The 17,676-nt window shown below is 35.4% G+C and overlaps 1 protein-coding gene across 2 annotated transcripts in view; it reads right to left on the bottom strand.

The window, feature by feature from the left end:
- The window catches only part of LOC113062037 (splicing factor, proline- and glutamine-rich-like), a 29,258-nt gene extending 19,366 nt beyond the window's left edge, over positions 1-9,892 (bottom strand). Inside the window, exons 1-9 of one of the 2 annotated variants that reach the window (XR_003278496.1) lie at positions 9,202-9,892; positions 8,554-8,742; positions 8,138-8,439; positions 7,946-8,041; positions 7,462-7,658; positions 7,260-7,344; positions 7,065-7,179; positions 6,927-6,975; positions 2,681-2,790 (exon numbers count right to left, since the gene is read on the bottom strand). Coding sequence is in view for 1 of the 2 variants with exons in the window: in XM_026231544.1 (XP_026087329.1) it covers positions 2,681-2,790; positions 6,927-6,975; positions 7,065-7,179; positions 7,260-7,344; positions 7,462-7,658; positions 7,946-8,041; positions 8,138-8,439; positions 8,554-8,742; positions 9,202-9,729 (1,671 nt within the window). In the remaining variant the exon portion in view is untranslated. The remainder of the gene's footprint in view (positions 1-2,680; positions 2,791-6,926; positions 6,976-7,064; positions 7,180-7,259; positions 7,345-7,461; positions 7,659-7,945; positions 8,042-8,137; positions 8,440-8,553; positions 8,743-9,201) is intronic. The other variant, XM_026231544.1, reaches the window with a different exon arrangement.
- Positions 9,893-17,676: the final 7,784 nt, after the last annotated feature.

Raw genomic sequence — 17,676 nt, 5'->3', positions numbered from 1 at the left:
AAGGCCAATTCCCATGTTCCTATTAACACTGCCTATAACTAACGCATCAAAAGTAGGGCCCTATGATTTCCGCGATGTGGAAAACGTTAACAATCAGGGAATCCAGTCATAAAAATGGAATTTAGTGAATAACGCGGAAGTCACAGAATTTGTAAAATGTTGAATTAAAAGTAGGTCATTACACCTAATTCAAACTACTATATGGGCTTGTATCTGTAAATATCAAGCTGCAAAAATACTATTTAAATATGTATTCTACATGTTGTTTGTCTGTGTGTGAACGGCACAGATGTGCGGTTTTGTTTACTACACACATTCTGAAGTGCGTGTGATGCTAGCTGTGATTTCAGCGTCTGTCATCTCACTAAATCAGGGCATAAATACATGAAATTCATCTCCAGAACTGATCTAAGTCACTTCACGGCCATTTTACCATTTAATTTGAGTAAAACTAGAGTCATATAGCTATTCACAGCAACCCATCAAAATAAAAGTCTGGTGTAATTTGAAGATATCTGTAAAAGATGTATATTACTATTGTTCAGTAGATTGTACATCGACTACTACTACTTGAATGAAACAAACTTTTTTTTTATTACACATTTCTTCCATGTTTTAAATTTAATTGCAAATCCCATTTGTTTACCAAAAAATAAAGTTTATTTCATTAAAAAAAATAGAAAGAAATGAAATTAACCTGTTAATTGTCACCCCATTCGGTATACGGGACACCTACGTTGACTATACTATATTACAATCAAATCTAATCTTGACAAACTATATATTGTTAGAAAAGGTCTAAGACTCCCAAATATATATTTTACCAATGTCTTTTGTTAAAAATTATGTAGGTAAATTAATAGATGAATTTATGACAAGAGTGCACCCTCAGAAATCTACATTACAAAAGGACCTTTGACCTTTGTTTAAAAAAAATACTTCATTGTCTTTATCACATTTTAGAAATCATCAGAAGTTATATATCACTTGAAAACATAAAATCTCAAAATTCATCCTTTAAAACCCATTTTAAAATCAGACATTGCATTACCATGTAAATGGTATATCAAAATCATGTTACAAAATGTTTTCAGTCATGAATTATAAAAAGTTAGGTTTGTATCATGCACATTCAAGTCTATCTTCAAAAACATGAGTGACAGTTAACAGGTTAAATGTTATATGCCTTCATTTGATAACCAGAAATTTTGAAATAAGCAACAGAATTTCTGAGGGAGGAAACATTAGATAAGGCTATATTAAAAAACAAGTATGCATTCAAATAAACAGACATGCTGAAAGACAGAATTTGATAAACATATGGTGCGAAAACATTTCATAGGGCCCTAAGCATGTAATTTTTATTAAACTTAAGAAATTTGTGAAATTGAATAAGTTTCATGGTTTTAATTAGACAAGCTTTTGTAATAAAATTACACCATTAAAAAGGAGTCCAGAAAAATTTCAATAGAAAAAAAAAATATTGAATTTGGAAAAAAATTTAACTGATTTCATAGGGACCTACAAAACATTCAGCTAAAAAAAAAAAAAAAAAAAAAAAACCTGATTCAACAAATTCAACAATGCAAAAATCTGTAAGGTACTGGCCTTTCTGCTGAATTACTGCTGCAAAACACTTCCCAGCAAGGCCTCAGGACAGGTAAACGTAGTACAAATTCACTTTGTATGGACTTAAAAGGCTTAAATGAAAAGTCAGTTTAGCCACGTCATTAAACTTGCTGTAGCAATTTTAAGACATATGCTTAAACTCTTAACATTAAAACAGCAATATCTAAAAGCACACTAGATAAGACAAACCGATTTATTTCTTGCTGATTAGAGAAATGCGTGCAATGTTCAGAGACATTCTCCCCATCTCTTTTCATTATAGTAAATGTGGGTCAAACCCAATTCCACTCTCACCATTCAAGATCAACAAAATGTAAGTATGTTTGCCAACCAACATATCTCCAACCAGCTCCTCGAAAGCTCAGCCACATCATTTTCAGTCACTATAACTTCAAGTCACATTCATTTTGTGATCAAGTTGCTTTTAATTCTATCTGCACTAAATGCCCACACAGTCTGTCGGCACTACAAAAAAAAAAAAGAGCTCCAAGCATTTCCACGTGGGTACCATCGCAGCAGTGACATGACTTCGTCATGGATTTGCAACAGTAAACTAAAAAAAACCCTAGAAAGTACTTCACCACCAAACAAGCACAGCATGTCATAAGGTATTGTTTCACCAGGCTTTGTGTGTGAAAGATGGCACATTGCTAATATAAAGACTACACATCAAACAGAGCGCAAACATGCCTGTCTTTTTTTGCAATTTAGACAGGACTTACAAGTAAACAGTTGTATAAAAATGATTGGGCTTTAGTACAGATAGACATCCAAATTAACAAGAGAAGGAAAGTGAGGGCAGCTGAGCTTGAGCGCTGGCAATGACTTCTGCCATTAAATGGAGACAATATAATCACATCACAACAGGGATCAAAACACACTGCCCATTGACTGGTCTAGAAATAATCCATCCACATCTTACTTCCACACTAAACCTTCAAACACAAAATGGCCTTGGTTCCTATGAACCACAACAGCTCAATTCAAAGATTCAGGCATACAACACACACGCACCACATTCACTCTTGATTTCAACTCAGGAATACATTACCATTTCGTTGGGCACCATGCCCCCTGATGCTTGTCCCCCCATTCCCTGGTGTCCTTCAAAATTCATTCCTGCCAATGGGAACTTTTGGCCGGGTGACCCAAACGCCATATCTGTTTACATATAAAAAAATAAATAAAAAAAATGCATACATTAGCATCAATAACCCTGTATAAAATTTTTTTTTTATATATATATATATATATATATATATATATATATATATATATATATTTTTTTTTTTTAGGGCCGGGACTCGATTAAAAAATTTAATCTAATTAATTAGAGGCTTTGTAATTAATCGAAATCGCATTTTAATCGCATATAAATATTTGACCTGAGAACAGTGAGAAGTAATTTTTTTTTTCACATGGATTTATAGTATACCATTGAATAATGACTGAATACATAAGCTTAAAGCAACAAAATATTGTTTATTTTTGTTCAATCAAGTCTAGCAGACCAGTGCAATTTTTGCCATTAAGTGTAGCAATAGCATATTTAGAAACAATTTAGAAATAGTACATTTCAGAAATTCAGGTAGCTTATAGGTGCTGGAACCTTCTTTAAAGTGTTTTTTTTTTTTTTTTTTTTTTAAGTAAAACACAATACTGTCAATTACATTCAGAACATTGGAAACCCTGACTATTAGAAAACATCTCTCTGTTGCTTCAGAGGCCATAACATACTAAGTCCAACTCTCAATAACCTTGGCCAAAACAATAAAGAGTTCAACATAAACTGCCAGTTGCACCAACAAAATAATACATAGTTCAACAAAGTGTAAAGTCCACGCTAGCTGCTACAGTATATGTTTTGCGTTGAGGTGATACTTGAGGTTTGATGTGCTGCGGTGATATGCGATTGCGAACGCTAGTTGGTGCTTCAGTATAATAGGTCCGCCGAAACTCATCCAGTGGACAAATAAGTTATAAAAAATGCAGGATTTTTTTTTTTTTCTGTAACTAATTAATCTTAATTAACGCATAATTTTTTGTGCAATTAATTAATCTCAATTAACGCGTTAAAGTCCCGGCCCTTATATATATATATATATATATATATATATATATATATATATATATATAAAAATTTTATATAAGCATTTAGCAGACGCTTTTATCCAAAGCGACTTACAGTGCATTCAGGCTATCAATTTTTACATATCATGTGTTCCCGGGGATGGATAGATAGATAGATAGATAGATAGATATATATACACACACACACGGCTCGACAATAAGCTTTGGCATGAGCTTGTCTTTTTGACGAGTAAATCAATCATTCACTTGTCCGAGTAAAAGTTACTTGTACGGGGGAAAAAATAATGTTTTTGCCACATATGTAATTTATCTATAACAGGTATTACTTTAATCAGCATATTTTTTATATTTGACTTAATTCGATGGCTGTTACACTTTAACTTTACGAAGGACAATATTTTCCTCAACTGATTAAATGTACATGTCTTTATTTACATCAAATTCTTAAATTTGATCAATAAATTAAGAATAATAAGACACTATGATTGTTACTATTCAAATGAAAACAGTATCAACAAACTACATCTGTCCAAATGCATACATAATGTTATTAGATTTATGTTTTACTTTGAGATACAAATATGAAATGTTGGAAAAATGCAATGATACTTTTAAATATGAAATTAAACCAGCAGTAGGTTTTGGCAAGTCACTGTCTTAATGCGTGAATCATTGATTCAACCGATTTGTTCAAATGGCTGATTCATTCAATAAACCGTTTTTATAAATGGCTCACCGAATCATTGACTCATTCAAAAACGAATCATTTAGTAACGAAAGACTGTTGTGTGTTGTTCAGAGATGCATGCCTGTTTTGCCGTGGCTTTGCCTAGAACTATTTTTGTTAGCGAAATGGAGCAAAAACAACCCATAACATCTCTAAAATGTCAATCAGTTAATTAATTTACTTAAAGTCGTAAAAAAAACTATCACATTTGGAATTGAGCTCAAAGTTGGGAAAATGTCACCCCTGGTCATGTGATGTTGCATATATTATATACAATATTTATATATTTTTTCTACCGCAGTATGTTTGTTTCTTTGTGTGTGCTGTTGCACTTATAGTGTTGATTTCTCACCAGCTGCACAAGACTCAACTGACACGACCTTGATACTGTCAATCCATTATCCGTTATTAATCACCGTTTACACTGAAAGTAATAAAATTAGAATCATTCGTGCCAAAGTTTCGGTGCTGCCCTAATTACTGTTTGTTATTAATATTGATCAGGTTACTTGTCTGGTCTGGCAAGTTAAATTCTTTCACCTGCCCCTTTACAAAATCCACTTGTCCCGGACCAGCGTTAATGTTGAGCCCTGATATTTTGTGGTATATTTATAAAATCAGGCTTTTAATGGCCTATATTATGATATGAAAATAAGTAGATCACACTCAAAAGGGGAAAAACTACATAAAATGCAGACTAAATAACAAAACACACATGCTGTCAATCTATTGCTCTTCATACTCTTAGTAAGATTACGGTCTATGCTTAGTTTTATGATTGAAGCTCAGTAGTTTATTCTTGTGAAGGGCAAAAATATATAATGCAACAACGATGAGAGCTGTGAGATACACATTATTAAAAACTCCTGTTGTGCTATATTTGATAAATAGATTTTTCCCTAAAAAAAAGTTAATTCAGTCAAGTTAAACCAAAATTAATCAAATTAACCAGAATGGCCAGTATAATTTGTCCCACCAGTTTCATAATAAAAATAAAATACATTCTTCTCCTTATAACATAAAACGTCTTTAACATTGTGTTTTGCGCCATTGCTTTGACTAAGTATCTGTCAAACAAACTAAAACCAAGCCACAATATACAGTCAAGCTAGCTTAAATGTTACTCTTGGCATTAAAATTAAAATGCTTTTTAAATATGTACACAGTTTGGATTAAATGAAAGTAGTGCTGTCAGTTTAGCGTGCGCATAAAGCAGTTATGCTTTGCTTTCACATTTGCATAATATTCAACATTTTAATTGATACGTTCAAACACCTGGGGGCAAAACAAGCATAGAACTGCAGCACAAGACTGTCAATTTTCTATCTGTTCCAGTCCAAATGTACTTAGATCATCTCTCGAAAAAGTATAAAACAAAGATATCCAAAGAAAACCGTGTTTTGCCCTCCATGTGGGCATTCCTGTAAATGTGTAGTCATGTGAAAACTATCAAAGGGGCAAATGATTACAGTATTTCACTAGCTTTGTTACTAGACGTGTTTGTAAACCAGTTTTCACAGAAGCTGGAGTTGCCCAAAGCCCAGAATTTATTAACCAATGGCTAACGACAGACTTCTTCTTTTTTTTTTTTATAATCTCAAATGTTTAAAGAACAGTTTGATTGACAGCAGTGGCCCTAGACGGAATGTTGTTTAGAATAAAGAGATATATCATATAATATGAAGATTTAATGAATATTTAATAATATGAAAATTTTATTGCAATTTGAAGTCAGTTACAATAGAAATGTTATGTTTTGACACCTTTTTAATTGTTATAGAACCACCTATGGTGAGATGAAACTTTGCATGCCTGTTTACAGTCACATGGTGCATGTGTTCATCTAGTTTTGAGTTTTCGTTTTGGAGATGGGCTTTTGCATGCACTTGTCCACAGCCCTTTCAATTAATTTGTGTGTTATTCGAAAAGGTTGGATCTATCAAAAAGCTATTGATAACCGTTAGGACCATCTGAAGATGTTCTGTATCAATTTTGTTGATAATCTGTCAAACCATCTAGTACAAGTTTATTCCGCTACACTTTTAAACCCCTAATTATTATTAATGTTAATATATTATAAATAGTTTGGATTTCAAATTCACCAGTGTGAGTAATTTAGAAAGACATTGTATAAAAAACCTAAAAAGTTGAGTCCCCTTTAAATTTCAAGTAATTTTCAAGTCAATTTACCAGCTTTTTTCTTTTGTTTTGAACATGAATTGGAGCTCTTTTAAAATGTACAAAATTCACTTGGGGGGCACCTCCCAGACCCCACTAGTGGGACAGAGGTCCACCCACCACAGTCTCACAAAACCCTGTGGGAAACACTGGTAAACTCAAAATCAGTGATCAGAAGGCATACAATAAATTGTATACAGTTTTTTTTCAGCAATTTATTTTTAACAGAATTTTTCCACAAAAGTGTGAAAGTACGGAATTTTTAGATACTGAACCATCAAGAAAATAAGATGTGTCTTACCAGCCAATCCCAGGCCTCCACTAGGATTCCCTCTCATCTCCCTGTCTCTCTGTAGAGAAACAAAAATATAATTTTACTTGAATGGATTTAACCATCTCTGTATGTCAATGCTAAAAGCTTTCTAAATGCATTACTTACATTATCCATAAAGTTGCCCATTCTGTAAGACTCCTCACGTTTGCGCCTCATCTGTTCTTCAATTTCTCTCTGCCGCATCATCTCCTCCTCTCTCCTACGGCGTTCTTCTTCTTGCCTTGGGTTGAGAACAACCGATAGGTTAACCACCATTACAACGAGATTTTACAAAACCACAACACATTACATCAAACATACCTGAGCTGCATCTCTTTACGTTTCTGCATCTCCTGACTGTGCATCTCTTCCATGCGACGAAGTTCCTCCTGACGTCTAAGAAGGTCTTTTGAAACAAAATGATCACCCAAATATATTATTCAACCCATAATCTTAATAAAATATTTTTTTTAAAGTAGCAAAAAAGGCCATACATAAATACACTAACTCAGCAGACACTCACCCTGTCGCAGCATGTTTGCTTGATGCTCATGATAGGCATCTTCCATCTCTCCTTCCAGCTTCTCACGGGCTTCACAAATGTTTTTCTCCACTTGCTGCCTCTGTTGTTTCTCCATCTCATCAAGAGACTTCCATCGCTGGGAGTATTCAAACTCAAAGCTGCCAGGACGAGCGAACCGAGGAGGCTGCTCTCGCTCCCTGAGGTCAAATCAAAGCCGTTAACAATTCTGTCTATCGTTATGACCAATAAACCATGAAGAGGGAAAAATATATTAATCTAAATAAAGAAAGATCTGCTGATCCTACAAAACTAGGCATGTGGTGAATAACATCCGTTACAGCTGCCAGCTGACCACACTCAAATGCTTGTTACACCACCTTTACATTTTATAACCACATACTAATTAAACCTGATTGCTTATCCCAAAAGACTTTGATTCTAGTCAAAGAATGCAAATATGTGTGATGGAGCATTTGGAACTTACTTCTGATAACTTGGGTTCTTCTGTGCAAGCTTCTCTGGCAAACCATCCTCATCATCATACTGCTCTAACAATTCAACCACAATTGGACGAGGAGACCTACAAAAAGATAAAATAAAATGGTTAATCCAAGCAAAGTTCTATAAATCTTACACATATCGCTCTTCTGCCAAATTTGGGAGAATTTCATCTTACGATGTGAGAAGAAACACTCCGTCATTGATCCGATCAATAGCCTTCCGTGCAGCTGGCTTTGAAGAAAACTCAACAATGCCCTTCCCTGTTGAGCGGCCACGGTCATCTACGATAACCACAGCCCTTTCCACCATTCCAAACTGAGAGAAGGCTTCTTCCAGCAGTTCATTGGACACAAAAGGAGACAAGTTGCGCACAGAAAGTGCAGCAGAATGAGTGGCAAAACGAACTCTAAGTGGTCTGCCTTTCATCGGAATATCATCCAGTTCAGCTTTTGCGAGCTCTGCCAGGGCACGGGATTCCTAAAATGAAAATAAATATATATATTTTAAATGTTGTATAACTACACATTATTTAAACTTAACTACGTTTATTAATGTGGTATTTTACATATTACTTAAAGATCAAAACCTTACCAGTCTGATAAATCCAAAACCTTTGCTTTGATTGATGAAAATCTCACTGGGCTCCCCATATTTTGCAAACAATTTTCTGAATTCAGGTTCAGTGATGTCGTTTGGTAAATTCCCAATAAACAGACGGCAACGTTGAGTGTAGGTCTTCTCCCCGGGCTTGCGCAGCAAAGACAGCGTTGCCTTCAATTCCTAGAATAAGACATTTACAAAACAAATACACAAGTCTTAAGGCAAACCTGAGTTTGAGCATAAGTAATGCGTGCAAACTAAAGCACTCGACAAGACAGCCCAAACATAATCTACTTTTATCTAACAACTAGGGCACAACAACAACAAAAAAACGGAATATTACCAAAAATTAGTTAAAACACGTTCATAACGTAAAATAGAAAAAGAAAAACCTACCAACTATCACGTTTCAATGTTTTTTATACAGACAAAGACGCCAGGCGGAGCAGTATGGAGCTCAACCTTTGTTTAAGCGTCGACAAAATGGCGGATCTGTCTCTATTCCTGCACTACCGAGCAAACGTGTGCTAAAAGTGATACGTTTATAAATGTAACTAATCCAAATACCTCACTTTATTACAAAAAAACAAACAAACAAAAACACTTATGTATGTTTTTCTAAGTATTAAGTTATTTTACCTGAGTCTGAGAGCGCTCTTCGCTCTTGATAATCTGTTGTTGTTGCTGCTGCTGTGGTGGTGTTGGTGCTGGCGTCTGCTCGGCCTCTTTTTTCACGGGAACAGGCGGTTTTTGGCCATTTCCCACCACGACTTTGGGTTGGTTCTTTCTGGGCTGGTTCTGTGGGGAACCGAGGTCCGGGGTCTTCACTGTATTCTGCGGCGGTGGAGATTGGATTTTCGGTTGAGCGGGACTGGTGGTCTGCTGTGGGGACGGGCCTTTGTTGCTGCTCTGCTGGGCCAGACCAGGGCCTGGCGCCGGAGGTGATTGGACAACTGGCTTGTTCTGAATGGGTACTTGCGGCTTCTGTGGCGTAGAAGCCTGGTTGGGTTGGTTTCCCTGATTCGGCTTAAACCCGCCACCCATATGGGCTCCTCGGTTTTGATAAGGATGCTGGTTTTGATTTCGAAAGTTAGGGTTTCCCATGCCACCGCGCATCCCGATCATTCCGCGGCCTCGGTGCTGGAATCCTCCACGGTTACGAGACATTTTTACACAAGCAGACTAGAAAACCCTTTAAAAAAATTTCGAGAGTAGTAGATAACGTGAAATAACGCACTATATTCAAAAACTAAAGATGAGCTGGTACCCTGCACTCTCGAGGCTTGCTGTGTAAAATGGCCGCTGGTTGTGCGAGGAGAGCACAGAAAAGGGAGGAACTGACGTGCTCACGAGCCTCCGCCCAAAGTCCGCAGAGTTACGAGCGCGCTCTCGTGGCACTCATGTTCTCGCGATACTTTGTGTCGCTGATGAACAGTAGTAAACTACAATGGGTAAATGCGAATTTGTTATACATACAGTGCCAACTGAATGTAATGTTTTCAGACACTAAATTGCATGCTATTAACTTAAGAGGGGTTTTTTACCGAATTAAATTGGGCTTAAGTAGCTTACATCTTTATTTATTTAGGCAACATCTTTATTGTCTTTGAAATATGGCCAAAGTTTGCAGTCAAATATACTGACAGACATTTTCTAATAAAACTTACATATGTATTTAAATAATTAGTTATTACCCATTATGTAATGAAGTTGCGATTTAGTAGCCTACATTTAAAATATATAAACTTTAAATTAGATCTCAAATAACACAAAAGTTAAAATGACAATAAAAAATAAACTCTTTACACTTGCACCTGAGCTCAGTTTTGAGTGTCATGGCAAAAGCTGTAAATACTGTACACGTGCAATGTACATTTGATTTTACTTCGTTTTATTTATTGTTTTATTTAATACATTTGCAAAGATTTCAAACAAACTTCTTTCACGTTGTCTTCATGGGTTGTTGTTCGTGGAATTTTGAGGAAAGTAATGAATGTAATCCATTTTGGAATAAGGTTGTAACATAACAAAATGTGGAAAAAGTGCTGAGAATACTTTCCAGATGCACTGTACATATTTACCTCGCTGTCTACATCTTTTCTGTTGTTTTGTAGGTTCATCTGTACACTCTTAGAAATGAAGCATGGGTGTAGTTCAATTTAAATACTAGTTTTATGGTAAAATTACTAAAAGTATTATGTTTATACAGTAAAAATAAGCAAGTTTCATTGCATTAAATTAATAGTATAATATTTCAAGTCTACAAAATGTCACAGATTTAAACCAACTTAACCAGATCATTTTAAACCTACTAGCAGATGAAGATTGTCCCAAAGCGCTTTCCGTACTTGCAATTTCGCACATGCACGGGAGGAAGCAAGAAGCATCCATTTTCCATCTGCCCTTGGCCAACTTTTTTAAATCCGTTATCATCCATAAATTATTTGGTAAGTAGAACGTTTTTTTAGTAATATATTTTACAATTGCACATTTGTGAAATGTTTTTGTGTGCTTCGACGTATACTTTGTTGATAGTTAAAAACGATTTCTTGCTAGCTTAATTAACACAGAATTAGCCTGTATCCTTGTCATAGTTAAGTGTTTGAAGTGGTCATTAAATTACCGAAATATTAGAATTCTGTGTAGTTAGTTTAGTTTAGTTGTGTTGTAATTTAGCTTTAAACAATGCGCTTTATCTTTTTATTGATAATTAACATTAGCCTAATATAGCACATGGCATAGCCATGTTCTTTTTTAATGTTTTTTTTTAGCTACAGTTTTAAACTAGTATTGTTCTTGTTTTGTTTTTTAAACTCCATTATATTATTAAATTAGTGCTGCTGTCTGTTAGGGCTGCTCCGATCACGATTGGCCGATCGTTAATGCGCATCTCGTCAGTAAAGCCAGTAAAGGTTCTCTAATCAGCGGTTAATTCCATCAGGTGCTTGATTTCACATAGATCAGCTGTTACTAAACAGAGTCGTTGTTAACTGAGAAGATGCGCAAATCCACATTCATTTTGAGCGTTTATTTGCGCATCTTCTCAGTTAACAACGACTCTGTGTAGTAACAACTGATCTATGTGAAATCACGCACCTGATGGAATTAACCGCTGATTAGAGAACCTTTACTGGCTTTACTGACGAGATGCACATTAACGATCGGCTGATCGTGATCTGAGCAGCCTTACTGTCTGTTAAGGCGGGCATACACTGCACCCATCATGAGATGAGCCAGTCAGTGGCTCAAATATAATTGCTATAGATTTGGAAGGGATTCTATATCATTAACACTTTCATGTCTTTTTTTTTAGGCTCTGAATGTGGAGGTGCAAACAGTGTCCTGAAAGTGAATCTACAAGGTACCAATTACTGAAACACTATAAATTAATCCATGGCCATTAGGGTCAGGGACACTCCAGATATCCATGCACATATTATGAATGCCCATGCTCATTCAAAACATGGAATGCACTTAAAACTTATTTGAGTTGATGTCATGTTGATGTTTTACATTTAAGGACTACAGAACAAGTAATATTGAAAAAGAAGAAAAACCAACAGGTAATCAAAAGTAAAATGGAAGGAACCTTTGCCTATAGAAGACAGGAAGTTGTTGGAAGATATGCCCTTCATAGCAGAGTTCAAAAACAGATGGCCAGGCCTGTTTTCCGAGAGCCAGGTAAAGTATTATTCATCATCTGTATTTAATTTAAATATGTGGAATTAATGTCTAAATACTGTATTTGGGTATAAAACAAATGAGCACATATTCAATTGACAAAGGTTTGGAGGCAATGTGGTAAGAATCCATGCATGTGGTTGTTCTACTCTATATTACAATGCACATTACACATACATCCATATAAATTGGTTACAGATACATTGAGCCACCAACTAAAAACATTTAGCCAAAAGCAAACTCATGTTCCCTCTACACCAGGGGTGTCACACTCAAGTTTCAGAGAGGGCAAAAATTAAGAAATGGTACTGAGTGCCAAACAGTCTCATAGTGCTGTCTTAATATTATTATTATTATTATTATTATTATGGACACGCCAGCTCCACTTTAAAGGCAAACTGGATATAATTGTACCACGGCCAGATGTAGCCCACAGAGTTTGAGTTTGACATGCCTTATCTACACCATATGTGATCATTTTAAATATATTTGTTTTAACTTTAGAAACTCATAGTGAATTTGTGTTTTAATACAGGTAAATGCAGAATTCACCCTCATCACCACTAAACCCTTATGTCCCGACTGGATCATTACTCTAGCCAGCTATTGAGGGTATTCAAAAAGAAGTGGGGAACAGCAAGACGTGATATCGACGTAATCATTGCAGAAATGGACATGGTATGTGTTTTGGGTGTATTGGGCTCCGACCCCTGGGGGTTTAACATTTACTCTAAACATAATTATGCTTTTTTTTAATTATTATTTTTTTTTTATTATGGTCTTTAACCTTTCTATGGAAAGATAAATTATTTGCGAATACAAATACTACACTATTTACAAATATGATTTGCTATCCACGAATACAAAATTCTATGATTTGTACAAAGAGATGTATTTCTGTAAATGTTTTTAATTTATAAAAAGGATACTTTAAATTTTGTGCACATTTATCATGAAATGTCAGTTGAACATCTGCAACTCCGCTTGTGAATTGTTGAATCTGCTTTTCTGAATTGCCTGATGCAATTTCTCATTCGTCCATTCAATTACGTTTATTTTAGTTCAAACTGAACAGTATTGCCTCCTTCAAGATGTCAATGGTATAAGCTTGAGAAACACTTGAGCCATTTATGTAAAATGTGGCTCGCTAAACAGTGAAATTATTTTCTCAAAAATGATGTCCTTAAAAGGAATGAGTGTGTGTCAGGCAATTGACAAATGCAGATTTACAACTGACATTTCATGAAAATTGCACAAATCAATTAATTAAAAGCATGGTAGAATAAGGTCGTAATAGATTTGTCAATATGATAATGGCAATTTCCTCAAATAAAATGTTCAAAATCAGTTGTTGGTTTCCCACAGAATCCCAGTGTTGAATTACGACCGACATGCATCCTAAAGGCGTTGTGCGTCTACTTGATTGAAAAGCCTGACAGCCTTATTAAGGACTACTGGGTAAGTCGCATTCTTTGTCAATCATAAACAAATTGATACAGAAAAATATGTATTTTTATATTTTCATTTCACAAACCTGTGAACTGAAATGTGTTGTAGGCTCAGAACATGCATGTTATGCTATATTGATTTTTGCCAATGTTGGCAATATATCAAATTTTCAAAAACAAATATGATGATTGATCAACCAAAAACATAATGGACAACAATTCCTACATTAATGTATAACATTTTGTAAAGTTAAGCCAAAGAAAAAAAATCTGTCTTATTTAAACACAGGCAAAATAATAAGCAAATATACTTCTTGGGATTGTGTTCTCTAATTGTAAACTTAACATCTTTTGGGTTTGTTTCTAGTGTCATAGATGCATAATTAATAATGGCTCTCTTTCTTTGTCATAGGCTACTGAGGATACTGGTGTTGATGCAATGACGGAAATGGAGAGACTGGCTTTGGGTGTCTACATTGTTCGACATGATGGAGCAGATGCTTCAGATCCACCTGAGGATGTTGGCGTCGTCATTGAAGGCTGCACAGTGCTGCGAGATCTGAGAGAGATTGCAAATGGATGTGCAGTCCTGTTTGGCTTGATACTGTTTAAACTGAGCTATCCCAAGGAGCTGCGATACACATTCGAATTTCTTCAGAAAGTGTTTATGGAATTGGATGGGAACAAGCTCTCAACTAAAGTGCAAGGTCCTCAAAAACAAACTGCATAATTAAAATCACCTGCACCAGACAAGACTGGACCCGGCTTTGGACACTTTAGTTGTGTTGACTGTTACTTTTATTTTTGGACTGCTGCTTGACAAAATAAAGCTATAATCAATGATGGTTTGTAATAAGCAGACGGGACTGCAGTTGGTCATCGACTTGCTTGGGGAGGCTCAGTTCTTTGGATTTTGGACTGCTGCTAGACAAAACATCTAGCAATCTAAAGACAATGTTGGTTGTGGTAATTGGCATTTAAACTTTTCTTGTTTTCTGATTTCTTCATAATCAAAAGATGTGAAATACAACAAACACTGGTTTGTTATAATGAAACCATCTCAAACTATTTAAGGTGAAGATTGTTTTTTTTTTTGTTACGTAAACATTGCTGATTTTCTATTTCTCCTTTTAATGCAAACTATAAACCTTGTATTTTTCATAAAAATGTTCTTGATAAGTCAGCAGGTATGTAAAGTCTGAACATGTTCTAACGGTGAAGTGAGAATTTTCTGCAGCATAAATCCTCTTGATTGTAAACTTCAGTTAATTTGACCTCCCTCCATATAGAAAACAAGGATTTGCCTCTTTAGTTTTAATTTTAGTAGGCAACACCTGTTAGACATTGTTGACGTCAAAGTTCCAATTTACTATAAAGCTATATTGGGATTGAACATTATCGGATGGTGAAGATTCACAAACAAGTTTTATATTTTTGAATTATTATTTATATTGGTCTATTTGCATTTTATACGTGGATTTATGTTGGTGTCTTCAATTGTATTTGTACACTTTGTATTCGTATGTAAGGTTTGCTTATGTATTTGTAATAATTTTATCAGTCATGATAATCCCAGATATATTAATGTACCTTGAAGGTCAACATTACTTTTTGACTTAATTATATTTCAAAACCAAAGGTGAATAAAGTTAATTAAAGTGACTTGAGTAGTTTTCTTTTTAAACCGAGCAAGTATAATCAACACAAATGGATAACATTAGCTTATTTCTGTTTAATAGATATAACTTAATCAGGTAATGTTAGTTCAAGCTATAGTCATTAAATTCAAGACAATAATTTACATTTATTCAAAATAATTGTGTAATGTACCATTTAATTAACACCGTTATGAACGATTTACTTAAAACATTATGTTACAATTAATTGTATATTACCTTTTCCATTTAAGCAACTAAGTTTTGTGGGACCGGTTGACATAAATTTATTAATTAAATACAACATTTCATTTCTTAGAGTGTATTCTTCTTCTGATGTTTTAGCTTCAGATGTGGTTCCTTTCCCCTTTAAAAACTAGTCGCTGCTCAACTACAAAACAATGGTGACTTAATACAACTGAACGAAGCACTGAAGGTTATTTAACAGTAAGTTGTGTGGTACTATTTACGTCTTCACATGGAAGAGCATGTAGCTGTTCTTTCTCATATTACATGATGCTAATGTTACCTGAGCTGTATTTTTTGATGTGTATTGATGAGTTGTCACTGCATTCCAGTCATCCAGATCTACTGACGTCATGAAGGTAAGTAATTTACAAGACAGAGTATGATGCTTTATGAATGAATGAGATGACATGTAAAGAATCATTTTTTTTTAAAGAATGTGTCACATATTAAGTTTCACAAATTAACTTTCAAGAACCACTGCGGCCTGAAGCTCAGCCAGGAGATCATTTTTCTCACTCTCTTCGGACTAATCACTCTAGGACTAAACACTCACAGTGCTGGAAGAGGTCTGCTTTCTGAAGATGTGGAAGTACCTTCAGTGCTGGTATACGTGCTTAACTCTCCAGGCACGTCTGTGAATAGAATAAACCATAATACTGTCTATGAGATTTTAAATGTACACTCTTTAAAAACTTTTTCTTAATGATTTCAGGAAGAATGTTGTATCAACTGATTCTTTCCACTGCACTATTTAACAGGTTCTGTGGTGCAAAAAAATGGTTCTCCTGTTGCATCACTGTGGATACCCGCTTTTAGAACCATTTCCCCTTATGATATGGCCGTTTTTTTTTTAAACCAGACAAAAGTGCACATAAACTTTCAAACTGCTGATGGCTTCCATTTCCATGGCTGCAGTCAGCAAATCGAAGGATCTCCTGTCTGCGGATGAGGAAGCATCCTCAGTGCTGGAAGCGGAGCTCTGCTTTCCATCTACGTCTGTGAGGAGATAAGATAACAATACAGTTTTTAACTACACACTAGAAATTCAATGTATACAGGAAAAGATGGATGACCATTAAGTTTGTAATAGCTTTAAAACATTCTCTAACCTCTTATTGCTTCTTTCTCATAGTTTGCAGCCTGCAGATCAACCTCTGGAAGCATAGGAAGATGGATCAGTAGAGATGTCAGTTTGTGTGTCGGCAATGGTTGTGTGAGTCTCGAGAGGACTCATCTGTTTCGGTGGGGGACACACAAGGCAGAATCACTGATAGAATTCTTTGGAAGGCCGGGTGCAGAGATGGAAATTTGCACTACCAGGAATAGGAAGAGGAGGAGGCTTTGGCACTATCAGAAGGTATACCGGCCAAGTCTACTACATCTGCAGAAGATGACAGAAACTTCCCCCACTTCATCTTTTTCTTCTTCTCTTTTTGCCTTTATCCATTGTAGCACAATACACATCGCTAACCATTCTCTAGATAGAAAAATAACACCTGAACATTGTTTGCACAAACATTGCAACAAAAATGTTGGTTTTCCAATAGGCAATAAGAATTTAGCTTGATATGTGAGTTATACTTACTCCTGATCGCCAGCTAATGGAATACTTGGCGTTTGCAAATGTCGTTTGAGAACATGCTTTTCATAATTGTAGTTCCAAAGCAAGGTGACACTAGCTCTGAAACTGTATACCAATTCAATGCTAATAAGCTTTCATTCATTTTTTAAAGCTGTAATGTTGTCTAAATGTATGTGTATTTCTGTCTACCATGTAGGCTTTTTGTATCTTCAGGAAAAGATTAAACAAAGTAGCCAGGTTTATTTTTTTTAAGCATTTGAAATATTTAAAGCACCCCGATTACCGTATTTTCCAGACTATAACTCACACTTTTTTTCATAGTTTGGCTGGTTCTGCGACTTAGTCAGGTGCGATTATTTATCAAAATTAATTTGACATGGACCAAGAGAAATGAACCAAGAGATAACATTACCGTCTATAGCCGCGAGAGGGCGCTCTATGCTGCTCAGTGCTCCTGTAGTCTACACTGAAGACATAGAGCGCCCTCTCGCGGCTGGAG

Source organism: Carassius auratus, chromosome 44, assembly GCF_003368295.1.
Source record: "Carassius auratus strain Wakin chromosome 44, ASM336829v1, whole genome shotgun sequence".
Lineage (NCBI taxonomy): Eukaryota > Metazoa > Chordata > Actinopteri > Cypriniformes > Cyprinidae > Carassius > Carassius auratus.
Note: the sequence above shows the minus strand (reverse complement) of the source record. Positions and strands in the feature narration are given on the sequence as shown.